Source organism: Periophthalmus magnuspinnatus, chromosome 7 (genome assembly GCF_009829125.3).
Source record: "Periophthalmus magnuspinnatus isolate fPerMag1 chromosome 7, fPerMag1.2.pri, whole genome shotgun sequence".
Lineage (NCBI taxonomy): Eukaryota > Metazoa > Chordata > Actinopteri > Gobiiformes > Gobiidae > Periophthalmus > Periophthalmus magnuspinnatus.
The window spans coordinates 18,410,615-18,423,722 of NC_047132.1; the positions used below are offsets into that span (position 1 = coordinate 18,410,615).

Sequence of the window (13,108 nt, forward strand, 5' to 3'; positions counted from 1 at the left end):
GAGGACACATGTTAATGTCTGGTCTGGGTCTCTGACAGACTGATACAGATCAAATGCATTTACACAAAGACGTATGATAAGAATATTTTCTTCACAACATGAATGCACATACATTTCCATCACAGGTGTAATTTCCTTTTTTGATTGACAGAAGACTACACACATCTTCTTCACTGACAGAAAGTGTCTTCCCTTCTAACAACTGGTCTCTGTGTCTTTTCTGTTCTCAGCCAAAAGCCGTTCCATCTCCATCCCACTGGACCTTGAGGCTCAGATCAACTCCATGTTGTCGACTTCAGCACTGAACTCTCTCTCTCGCTCCAATCCTCACTATAAGTCTTCTCGCACAACTCGCGTCGCTGCCCCTAGCAACCCTTGGGACTACAAGAACATCATTGAAAAACTACAGGTAGCCACAAAAGAAACAGACTAAACATGCATGGGTTGAGGCAGGCAGAATAATATGCTTTTGGTGTTCCTCATGCACTGTTGCTATAGGTAAAAATCTTGCAAAAACTAAAACAAAGATATAATCTTGTTTATTTCAGGACATGATCAACACTTTGGAGCTGCGCCTTAAGCCTTTAGTGAACGCAGAGCTCTCTGTCCTAGTGGATGTACTGCTTCAGCCTGAACTGCTGTTTCTGGAGGGAACAGATGCAAGGCAGCGCTGCGAGACAGGCGGATTCATATCCAAGTGAGACTAAAACATAACTCAAAATAAGTAGGAGTACACTTGAGTGTACTGTTATTTTTGTTCATGATGAATATAGAGAAGTTCATGTTTTCACTGTGGACTCTTGTATGTGTTTTGTAGATTGATCCAGCACACTAAAGCTCTGATGTCATCTGAGGAGAAACTGTGTATCAAAGTGTTGAAGACACTGCAGGAAATGCTTATCCGCACCTTCGACTTCGATGAAAAGGTCTCACATTTCTCAAATCTTTACTTGTAGGACCCAATATTTTGACAGTTACATTTTGAGAGCATTATAATAACCACACTAGCATCAACAAATGAGTAAAACCTGTAGCCAATGACCAATCTCTCCTCTCTAAATATTTCCATTTTTAAAAAACAGATAAATATTGTGGGAATTAACACGTTCATTAGCTGTAGTAAAAATGTTATCTATCCATTTCAAAACTAGATACTCATTTGAACTCAATTTGCAGCATCAACACTGAAAAAAATTACATAAATAGGGCAAAATTAAAAAAAAAATTCTGAATAGATCCCTAGATCCCTTATGCTCGTTTAATTCTGGGTTGAAAAGTACATTCCATTGTGTTTTGAGGCATTAAATTGGTATCAAATATCAAGTCTTACCCTTAGTATCAAAATCTAAAGTGTGCTCGTATATATATGCTTATATATATACCCTTATGCTTATTGTTTGAAGTATGTCTCACAAGTACAAGTATAGATGAAACCAGACATTTACATACACTATATGAAAAGACACATATGCTTTTAGGATTACCAAAATAATTGTATTACCAGAATTACCAGAATAATGAGTTTTGGGGGTTTTTTTTGACAATTTTTCATTCATTCTTCAAAGTCAGAAGTTTACATACATTTCATTAGTATTTGGTACCATTACCTTTAAACTGTATGGGTCAAATGTTTTGGATATTCTTCCACAAGATTCTCAGAATAGTTGGCAGGAATTTTGGCCCATTCCTCTTGATAGAACTGGTGCAACTGAACCAAGTTTGTAGACCGCCTTGCACATGGCTTTTTAGGTCTGCCCATAAATTTTCAATAGGTTTGAGATCAGGGCTTTGTGATGGCCACTCCAAATCATTGACTTTGTTATCCTTAATCCACTTTGTAACCAGTTTGTCAGTATGCTTTGGGTCATTGTCCATTTGGAAGACCCACTTGCAACCAAGCTTTAACTTCTTGACTGATGTCTTGAGATGTTGCTTCAGTATTTCCACATAATGTTCTTTCCTTATGATGCCATCTGTTTTGTGAAGTGACCAGTCCCTCCTGCAGCAAAACAACCTCACAACATGAAACTGCTACTCCTGTATTTTACAGGTGGGATGGTGAATCAGGTTTGTCAGAACACAGGACATGTCTCCAAAAATTAAGGTCTTTGTCCCTGTGTGCATTGGCAGTTTGCTGTCTGGAAGTTACACCCAAGGATGCACCATTGTGCAAGTCCACAATTTTCTTCCTGATCTCTTCTCTTTCTCTCTTGGCTGATTTATTTTGACTTTCCCATGATGTTACACAAAGAAGCCGTGTGTTTCAGGTGTGCATTCAAATACATCCACAGGTGTGTTTGGAAGCTTCCAAAGAGATTACATCATCATCTGGGTTTTTCCAAATAGTTTAAAGGTGTGGTAAAATAAACTCCTGACTTTGAAGAAAGTAATGAAAATTATTATTATTCTGGCATTTAGCAAATAGAAATTATTCTGGTAATCGTAATTGACCTAAAATGTTTAGTGTAATTTCATGTCAGACAGTGAGGGAAAAAAGCGTATGTGTCTTTTTATATAATGTCTGTAAACTTCTGGTTTCACTGGTATTTTCCAGGGGATTGCTTTGAGGAAAGTGCTGCTACAGAATTATCTGTTTCCGACTAAAAAGAACAATCCCAAAGCTGACTTGGCTGAGCTCATGTCTGCAGGTAAACAAACACTTAAGTGCAGTACCTCCAGAGATATATTGTTAAATACAACATTTACAGATAATCTAGCCATTAAGAGCTTAAAGATGATATTCTGTTTAATTAAGGCCCAGAACAGGAGAGGGACTGGGCAGCGGTGGCAGCGAATCAGTGCCGCCTTGATCGAGAAGGAGGGACAAAACTGTTCACTGATTTAGTGATGAGCACCAAGAATGACAAGATCTTCCTGGAGAGCATCCAGCTGGCCATATGTCTGCTGGAGGGAGGCAATACTGAGATTCAGGTAAGATTTTTTTGGCACTATATCATAAAACACAGTACAATAAAAAATAGTAAAATAATTGGTGACAGTTTATGATAACTACACTATTTACAGCCTTAATAAAGCATGATGAAAGACTTAATTCACAATGACCAAATTGTTTATTAAGACCACTTAAAGGTATTTTATGATCTAAATAATGTTTTTTCCTCATAAAAAACATACCTGGATTTGTGGGTTTTTCATTCACATGTTAAACACTGCATATTTAGGCTGAGTTCAACTCTCAGACTCTTGTCCACCTTGTGATGTCATGTAGTAATACAGGAATTACTCGACTGTGTTTTTATACTCCATACACCTCCACTAGAATCATTTGGATGATTTCAGCCCTGGAATTACAAATATCTTCTGAACTAAAGATACGAGATAGCTATTAACTTGAAAACTACCACTAAGTGACATCACAATGTGGAACAGAGCATTTTGAGCTTTGGAAATGTAGACAAACTAATAATAAAGGACTACTCAAGTGTGTGAATTAAACAAAACACAACTCTGGGTATGTTTTGTGGAGGTACTATTATAACATGGCTTAAAGCTCACAAGAATCCCTTTTGTATAATATAGGGGTTAAGTGTTAGTATTAAGTAGATAATAAGCCTAAATCATTCTTAATAAACACGCTTTTCATTATGAATTGAGTCTTTATTATGACAGAATGAAGGTGTAGTTATTATAGATAAACCAAATAAAGTATATTTGCACATTCTCATAATTCACAAGTTAAAAACCCATTGTCTCTATATTTCTACTCAGAACTCCTTCTATAAGCTGATGATGGGTGATAATAAATCAGAGAAGTTCTTCAAAGTCCTAAACGACCGTATGAAGGAGGCGCAGACCGACATTAAAGCCACAGTATCAGTGAATGTGGGAGAGATGACCCACAAGGCCAATGAGAAAGAGCTCGAGCCAGGTCTATACCCAGTAATCACTCTGGATACATTACCTCAACATCATGTGGACTTTTCACCTTAGATGTAGTTCCAGTAGCATTAGTAGAAGACGCTGTAAGAAAAGGGGCTTCTCTACTAACTTCTCATACTGTTTCTATGAGGGCATGGGGATATGGCCAGATTTTTTTAAGATGATGTAAAAGAGGAAATTTTATATAATTGAGAATATACCTAAGGCTGCTTAAAAGAATGGCTAAAGAATGGCTTTCATAATATTTATAAGTACTTATTTTAAGCTATTCACATCTTATCTCTTTCATTATTAGAGTTTTAGCCTCTCAGTCACTCGCTATAGGCTTTATCAGTAGCAGTTAGCCATGATTTTTATCTGCCTTCCATTGCAACTGAGAGGAAAATCAGCAGCAGTGAACATGCAATTATATCACAATATTCCAAATCTCATATCATCCCCAAATATGTTACAACATATCAGCAGCAATAGTTATATTGTTTCTTTTACTGTGAAGGTTCCCCTTCTGGGCTGGTTCTTCCTGGGTCCCTCTTGGTCCAGAATCAGGTCGCAGCTCATACAGAACCTCAGCAGAAAGAGGTGGAGACTGAGATGGGTCCAGCCGTTACCATAATGAAGCCAATCCTCCGCTTTCTCCAACTACTCTGCGAGAACCACAATCACGACCTGCAGGTGAGGACTATTCATGGGTTTCAAGCTATGCCAACATTGCCTAAGTCCAGACTGATATCTCTCTCTATTTTTTATACAGAGGAGTAAACAATCAGATAAGTTTATTTCAGTGACACATGTGAAACGAATTAGCTCATTGGGCATCTAGCATTTAGAACAAAATCTACTTTCTCTCCCCTCAGATTTTAGAGTTTAGTGCTTTGCTCATTGATTCTGCTGAAATCCACAATGTTTTTCAGTCCCTGCGATATTTTTTCCTTTCTTTTTTCCAAGTAAGTAGCCATATTTGTTTTGATACAGACGAGCCATTCATGTCACTGACATCTTATTGGTATTGGAGAAGTCATAGCAATTACACAATTCAGTGTGGAAAGGTCTTCACAATAACCTTCAAATCAGGAAGGAATTTTTGCCTGAAACAAATTAATACTGAATATAATCAAAAGTATGTCAAATCATAGTCAGGATTTTATACAAAGAACATTTCTGCAAAGGAACACTGAACTCAGTCTAATGTGTACTAAACCAATACATCAGGACTAAACTGTGTCTAAACTAGGATTAACTCAAGTCTTGCCTTCTACCCAGAACTTCCTGCGGTGCCAAAACAATAAGACCAACTATAACTTGGTCTGTGAGACGCTGCAGTTCCTGGACATCATGTGTGGCAGCACCACTGGGGGACTGGGTTTACTCGGACTCTACATCAACGAGTCCAATGTGCCCCTCATCACCCAGACCCTGGAGACCCTCACTGAATACTGCCAAGGGCCCTGCCAAGAGAACCAGGTGAGAACCAGGTCTAGTCCAAGTCCAAACCAGGACTGAATCAGGTGTTTTGATTTCATTCATCCATGTGTGGTATAAGGAATGCAACAATTCACATGGGGCAATACAAGGCACCAGATTGAGTACGTGTACATGGGTACAAAATTTTGCCATAGTAAATAATGAATAAATAGTGTGGTTCAGTTGATTATTTTTGAACTTTATATTTTTACAGTCATTACAACTAATTAAAGATCTCTAACAGACCAGCACTTTACACATGTTTGTGCCAAATTTAAACACATGGAAAAAAATATCTCATGACATAATTTTCTACATGTGCACACTTGAGGCAGTTTTAACTTGGAAGATCTTGTGATCCCTGTTTACATATACAAATTGTATTTCAGACTTGTATTGTGACCCATGAGTCAAACGGCATTGACATTATCACTGCTTTGATCCTGAATGACATCAGCCCACTCTGCCGTTACCGCATGGACATGGTTCTGGAGCTCAAGGTCTGTAAAATACTCAACCCTAGACCTAACTGGGTTGCTCTACTCAGTTTGAACAGGTTAAAATACATTTCTGTACCTTTATAATTTTAAGTCTTTTTTTTTTCAGGACAATGCATCAAAGCTGCTGCTGGCTCTAATGGAGAGTCGGCATGATAATGAGAATGCCGAAAGAATTCTGTTCAACCTTAGACCAAGAGAACTGGTACTTAATAATATGCAATATAAGACTTTTATTGCATCCATAGACTTCCTCTTTCTTCCTTATGCCTCCAATTTACAGGCAGCTCTGGCCATCCTTCTACCAATGTAAACCTTTCGAATCTTGTGATTCCTCATCTTGAACATAAAAAACAGGAACATCTTCTTGTCTCCTCAGGTGGATGTAATAAAGAAGCTGTACCAACAAGACCCAGACTGTGAGGGTGAAGTTTCTCCTCAGGACGTGGGCCATAACATTTACATCCTGGCCCAGCAGCTCGGTCCACACAACAAGATCCTCCAGGGCCTTCTCAAGCCTCAGAAGAGACAGCAAGAAGGAGACGACAGCCTCAGCTCTATGGTACTCAGCTGGGACTGGGTTTAGATCTGGTTTAGTCCTACTTTAGATCTCAGTTAGCTCCTATGTAGTTTGCATAGTTCTAACATAGTTCTTTACTTGCCTCACAGTTGAACTTGAACAATCGGCCACTCTCTCAAATGTTGAAGTCTGGTGGTCCCCCTCTTGCTTTGGAGCAGGACCCGCTGGACTACTACGACCAGCTCACCGCTCAGATTGAGGTTTGAGGAAAAATATTATGATTTTCCAGTTAATAAAGATGTTATCAAACAGCAATGATTATGAAATACATTCATAGAAGCAATTAACATGTCATTAAACACAATCCAGTTTGGACCTCTTTTCTAAGAATTCCTGGGACTCTTTGAGTATCTTTGGTACCCAGGTTGGGAATAACTGATCGAACCATTACAATTTGTCAAAGCTCAAATCCCAAACCATTTCATATCTAACGAAACAACTTTGGGCCAAAATATTTACTTGGTGGCCAATATACAATACAGTATAGTGACAATGCAATCTGTACCATTAATGGTGTATGTAAGTGTATGTACACGGGTATGTAGGTATTAGCATTTTGTACTACATAGTATCTACATAGTATTAATAGTAGTGCTTCTGGTTCTCTGCAGATTGTGCGTGAGGATCGCAGCATGGAGCAGATTGTGTTCCCTGTTCACCCCATCTGTGAGTTTCTGACTGAAGAGTCCAAGGTCAGAGTGTTCAACACCACAGAACAGGATGAACAGGGGTCAAAGGTCACACACTTCTTTGAGCAGACCTCCTTCCTGCATGGAGAGATGGAGTGGCAGAAGAAACTCAGGAGTAAGTTCATGAAATACTAGTACTAGTCCTTCTGTTATAACATGTTATAGAGTGAAATTGGCCAAAAAAGCATGGCGTTACTTAAAACTTAAAACACTTATACATTTTTCAGGTATGCCCGTGCTTTACTGGTTCTCTCGGAGGATGACTCTGTGGGGAACTATCTCCTTCAATCTTGCTGTTTTTATAAATCTCATCATCGCCTTCTTCTACCCATACAACTCAGGACAAGGTACTACTTCTAGTACTACTACCATTAGTACTTTTGATGATTGTCAAAAATAGAATATGCTGAAAGAAACAGTGTACAGTTTAGTAGGTAGAAAGTCCTGATCTTAAGCTTTCTGATGTTTCCCTGGTCGGATCCCAGGTTCCATTGATGACTCGGTCCTCTTAATGGTCTTCTGGATCTTGACCGGGATGACGGTCTTGGCGCTTCTGGCTCAGAAGTATGGACTCCGACTGTTGACCCTGGCTTTAATCCTGAGGTCGGTCTACCACCTCGGTATTGCCAACACCCTGTTGCTGCTCGGATCGCTCAATGTAAGACCTTCCTCTGGCATAATTTTAAAAAAAAATGTGTATTTTGTATTATGACTCTAAAGGGACATTTCCTTTTCAGTGGTACATTTAGGCTTAAAATGTTGTATTTTGTTTTAGTGCAACATACTGTACCTAAAGTTATTATGGTAACATGTAATAATAACTACATTTTTAATAGCCATAATAAAGTTTGAACAAAGAGAAGTTAATGTCATACTGTGGAACATTCTAAGCAAAGCAATAACATCTCCATAGTCATGTAGGTGGTGGACCCTCTGTCTGAAAAGTTATATAGTGCATCTTTAATTAAGTAGTCACTAAGTCTTCATAAACTATGCTTTATTATTAAGGTGTTATTATAAATTGATACAGTTATTGGTTCATGTTTAATAATTGATTTTGACTTTCTGTATTGAGTAACTCATCCCAGTCTAATCTTAATCTTTCTGGCCCACAGCTGCTGAATAAAATTGTCTTTGTGGTGAGTTTTGTGGGGAACAATGGGACCTTCATTATGGGCTACAAGGCCATGATTCTGGACATGGAGTTCCTGTACCACCTGGCCTACGTCCTCACCTCCACCCTGGGCCTGTTTGTACATGAGCTCTTCTACAGCATCCTGGTAAGTCTTGGTCTACATCTGTGCTAGTCCTGGGGAAGCTCTTAGTTTAATCCTGGTTTATGCTTAATTCATCTCTTAGCCCAAATATTTTTCGTTTTGTTTTTCAGCTTTTTGACCTGATCTACCAAGAGGAGACTCTGCTAAATGTGATCAAAAGTGTGACTCGAAATGGCAGGTCCATTCTTCTCACAGCACTGTTGGCTCTGATCCTGGTTTACTTGTTCTCCATCGTGGGCTTCCTGTGTCTGAAGGAGGACTTCATCATGGAGGTTGACCCGCTGCCGCAGATCTCTCAAGGTCTGGACCAGAGTCTCTTCACAAACAAAAGCTCCCATATTCTCACAAATAATGTTTTAAGAGCAAAGTTAAAAAAACAAAAAACAAACTATAGTAATAGTGAGTTTAATTTGCACACGAGCCATTGTATGTTGTAATCTCTTTTGTCTGGTCTCTGTAAAAAAACAAAACAATAATGGGGATGACCACACATCTTTCGTAAAGCCAGAATAAAGTCGTCAATAAACCCTATTGTTAAATACTATTGCAGCGGCAGCGGAGCAGAGCGAGGCAGCCCAGGACTTCCTCCGTTCCTGTTCTGCAGATGGAGTGAGCTGTACCACGGAGACTTCTGCTATAGCAGCACCCGAAGGGGAGGAGGGTGAGAGCAGCTGCATTTGTTCATGTTGTAGATGGATAGCATTACGTCATTATTATGTCATTCTGTACTACACCACAGTAGTACATACAAGTATTGTAGTTAGCTGGGATCAAATCTGTGTAGGAGGCCTAAAACAGACCTTTGAAACTTGTGTCTTCTTAAATTGTAAATGCAGTGCAGAATTTGTAAATAAATAAGACCACTTGTATGTGGATCATTTTGTTTTAGTATTAAAAAAAATCCTGATTTTGAAAATATAATCTAGATTCATGCAGGTACTTGCACAGATGATTATAGATGTCACTTACAAATATCAGAAGTTCTTACAGTTCTCTAAGTGAGATCATCAGTAATTAGTATTGTCTTCCTTGTTAACTATAATAATCCCTCAGTCGTCCAGGTATGATCCATAGTAAAAAAAAATTAAAAAAATAATTAAAAATAAAATAAAATAAATACATAAATTCTGGACAAAACTTTTTGAGTGAAAAAAACTTTTTGTCAAGTTGACAGGATTGAATTTTTCTTTTACTATGGAAGTTTTCTATGTTAGTTAGAATAAGAAGATTCACTGTTATCTTCTTTTTTTTCCAGAGGAAGCAAGTACAGAACGTGCCTGTGACACACTGCTCATGTGCATTGTCACTGTTCTGAACCATGGCCTGAGGAACGGAGGAGGAGTGGGAGATGTGTTGCGCAAACCCTCCAAGAATGTACGTACAGCCAGCTATATCCCAGAGAGGTAGCCTGCCCAGCAAAGGGCACTATTATTATTATTATTATTATCATTATACTGTTTATGTTTGTCCAGGAGCCGCTGTTTCCTGCACGTGTGGTGTATGACTTACTCTTCTACTTCATTGTGATTATCATCGTCCTAAACCTGATCTTTGGAGTCATCATCGACACGTTTGCAGACCTGAGGAGCGAAAAGCAGAAGAAAGAAGAGATCCTCAAGACGACATGCTTTATATGTGGTTAGTTGCATTACTGATTGGAATAACAGTCAGAGTTACACTGGCGAATATTTTCTTCTTTATAAGATCCCTCTCATCTCAGGTGTACCCTGTTTTCCATCTCTCTTTACCAGGTTTGGAGAGAGATAAGTTTGATAACAAAACAGTTTCCTTTGAGGAACATATCAAAATGGAACACAACATCTGGAACTACCTCTACTTCATTGTCCTGGTGCGAGAAAAAAACAAGACGGACTACACAGGACCAGAGAGCTATGTGGCCCACATGATCAAGGTTTGGATCAGAACCATTGGGAGGCTAATATGACCCAAGTTAAAGAACATGTTTTTGTTTGGGGTTTTTTGGTTTTTTTTGGACTTGTCAAATGTAGGACAAAGCAGTATTACTCAAACATGCAGAAATCAATCGAAATAAAACTGTGAGTAAGCGAATGATGAGGGAACACTGTTATAACATAGAGAAACAATTGGTTTAAACCAGCAGGAGACGGGTTTAGCTTAGTTAATTGTACTGATATGATCGTGCAGGCCCATCTCTTGTATGACAGCTGTAGTGTAAACGTACCACCACTGGTTTGTCTTGAATATCAAGGAATTACTATGAACTAATATTAATAACGTATTGAAGAAGTAAAAGTTCATCCAGTGTTTGATCATTATCCTTTATGGTGAACTGAAGTGGCTGTCTGTACTGTTTTGTAATTGTCTATGAATTGATCAGCAAGTAAACCCACCTGATGAATGGGAAGGTCATAAATGCAGACTAATAAAATTCCTCCATCCATTCTTCCTCTGCTGATGTCTGTGTCCAGAACAATAACCTGGACTGGTTCCCACGGATGCAGGCCATGTCTCTGGTGGTGACAGATGCAGATGGAGAGCAGAACGAGATGAGGATGCTCCAAGATAAACTAGCTTCAACCATGAAAGTGGTCACTACACTGACCGGGCAACTTAATGAACTAAAGGAACAGGTATGGCCCTTTCACAAAATCCATCCATATGAATATATTTAAATGTATTGATATTCTTTTTGGTTTATATGTAAAACGTGTTTGTGTAGATGACAGAGCAGAGGAAGAGGAGGCAGAGGATGGGCTTTGTGGACGTACAGAATGGAGCCACACCTGGACCTCCAAGCGCCGCTGGAGGGAACCACCAGATCTACAAGTCCTGAACCAGACTTGAGCACTACAAGTCTACAGCCCAGAACCACAGTTTAAGTACAAATCTAAGCACAAATCCTGACTATGAGATCTAACCAAGGTTTTAGTTAACAAACACATGAATACAAGTAAATGCAACAAACCTGGTTTAGGGCCTCTTCTAGGGTGACCACCTCAAATTGATAAAAAAAAAAGAGAGGGATACTTTGAATGTGGTGAGATATGGAGGGACAGACTCTGGAATATTAATCCCTAGAAAATACTTGACTGCAATAATTTAAACATAAGATGCATCCATATAAAAAACAGAATGCCAATTCTGTTGAATTTTGTTGCGAGAAAAAAAAAAAAAAGTGTATTTAATTTTTATAATTAATATGCCATCAATGAAAAAGTGGGACAGTGCCTAAAGGGCTGTGCATGGCAACCGACCGAGGCACAGGTGGTTACCCTAACCCAGGGGTCGGCAACCCATGGCTCTGGAGCCACATGCAGCTCTTTCATCCTTGTACTGTGGCTAGTATTTAATTGAAGTGTATTTTATTTGTGTTAGTTATTTTTTTCAATTGTAGTTCTAAATTCGAAGATTATTGTGCTCTTAAAATATTAAAACAAAAATTATATTTTATTATTTTTAATCACTTAAAATAAGCATCACACTCGCGGAAGCCGGTATACCTGCCAAAACACTGCATTTATCGAGACTTTCAATCCGCCACATCTACATAAACATGAAGAAATATGCATTTGGAGTCCTGCTGATCTCCAGATCCTCATACGTACGTGAGCCACTTTTCTCCACCATGAACTATGTTAAAAACAAACGCCGCTCACGCCTCACAGATGACCGTTTACAGTCCTGTGTAAAAATGAAAGTGCAGCCCCAATTTACAGATGGTGTGCACAAAGGTTCAGGAGCAGAAGTCCCATTAACCAGGTAAAATAAATATTTATGCAGGTATTTTGCAAATACTATACATGTTTATAGAAAGCATAAAGGTAAAAAAATAAAATAAATATATACAGTGTTATCATTTTAAATATCAAAGAGGATTTGTGGCTCCCAGTGTTTTCTTTTCCATGGAAACCGGGTCCATATAGCTCTTTGGGTGTCAAAGGTTGCCGACCCTTGCCCTAGTCCATTGCCAATTTAATCCTGGTTTAGTCCTGGTTCAATTTCACACCTTGTTTTATCATGTTTTAGACCTGGTTTAGTCCAGGTTTCTCCACATTTCATATCTACAGTACAATTGTTTGGGTTTTCTAAAGATATTCATGTTTGAAGCACTTTTATAAAATATTTAATAAAGGTTTATTTATACTTAGGATAAAATTATGCTTATAAAAGATTTTAACTGAAAACCTCTTAAAACTGACACGGGTTTGTTTCCATTTGAAGAGTTCATTTGCAAAAACAGATAAATGCCATTTGCAAAAGTAATCTGAGGCTTGCAGTTTACTTTAGCATAATAATATTTCCAAAAACCAGTCAGTTTTTACTGCTATAAAAATATAATTCCATCCCTTCTTGATAAAATCCACTATACATTATTGCCATTGCTACTATCTCTAGAAGATGGACACAAAAAGAAAAACATATAAAAATGGAGATATGTTTTTGCTATTGAACTCTTAATTTGAATACTGATGAATTATTATTTATGTTTTTATTGTTTGACAACTGTTATAGTTTTGGTGTCTTCCGTCCTCTTTTAGCCCTGATGGATGAAAATACCATTTACCATAGTTGTAGTATAATTTTAGTGTGGGTGTGTTGGTGTAAATGTAACTTGTAAATAAATAAATTATTAGACTAAACAATTTGCCCATTTTTCATTTTTTTTCTTTGATTTTAAAACATCAACAAAAGTGTAATTTTGTTAAATCCATGCATGTACCA

General features: G+C 38.2%; 1 protein-coding gene across 1 annotated transcript in view; it reads left to right on the forward strand.

The window, feature by feature from the left end:
- Positions 1-12,989, forward strand: part of itpr3 (inositol 1,4,5-trisphosphate receptor, type 3) — a 36,827-nt gene extending 23,838 nt beyond the window's left edge. Inside the window, exons 37-59 of the mRNA XM_033969142.2 lie at positions 231-409; positions 549-697; positions 818-926; positions 2,555-2,648; positions 2,756-2,931; positions 3,730-3,889; positions 4,397-4,572; positions 5,161-5,361; positions 5,751-5,861; positions 5,968-6,063; positions 6,238-6,420; positions 6,528-6,638; positions 7,050-7,242; positions 7,355-7,474; positions 7,613-7,785; positions 8,243-8,407; positions 8,515-8,704; positions 8,955-9,065; positions 9,660-9,778; positions 9,877-10,042; positions 10,156-10,316; positions 10,855-11,016; positions 11,106-12,989. Coding sequence (XP_033825033.1) covers positions 231-409; positions 549-697; positions 818-926; positions 2,555-2,648; positions 2,756-2,931; positions 3,730-3,889; positions 4,397-4,572; positions 5,161-5,361; positions 5,751-5,861; positions 5,968-6,063; positions 6,238-6,420; positions 6,528-6,638; positions 7,050-7,242; positions 7,355-7,474; positions 7,613-7,785; positions 8,243-8,407; positions 8,515-8,704; positions 8,955-9,065; positions 9,660-9,778; positions 9,877-10,042; positions 10,156-10,316; positions 10,855-11,016; positions 11,106-11,219 — 3,419 coding nt within the window. The 3' untranslated portion in view covers positions 11,220-12,989. The remainder of the gene's footprint in view (positions 1-230; positions 410-548; positions 698-817; positions 927-2,554; positions 2,649-2,755; positions 2,932-3,729; positions 3,890-4,396; positions 4,573-5,160; positions 5,362-5,750; positions 5,862-5,967; positions 6,064-6,237; positions 6,421-6,527; positions 6,639-7,049; positions 7,243-7,354; positions 7,475-7,612; positions 7,786-8,242; positions 8,408-8,514; positions 8,705-8,954; positions 9,066-9,659; positions 9,779-9,876; positions 10,043-10,155; positions 10,317-10,854; positions 11,017-11,105) is intronic.
- Positions 12,990-13,108: the final 119 nt, after the last annotated feature.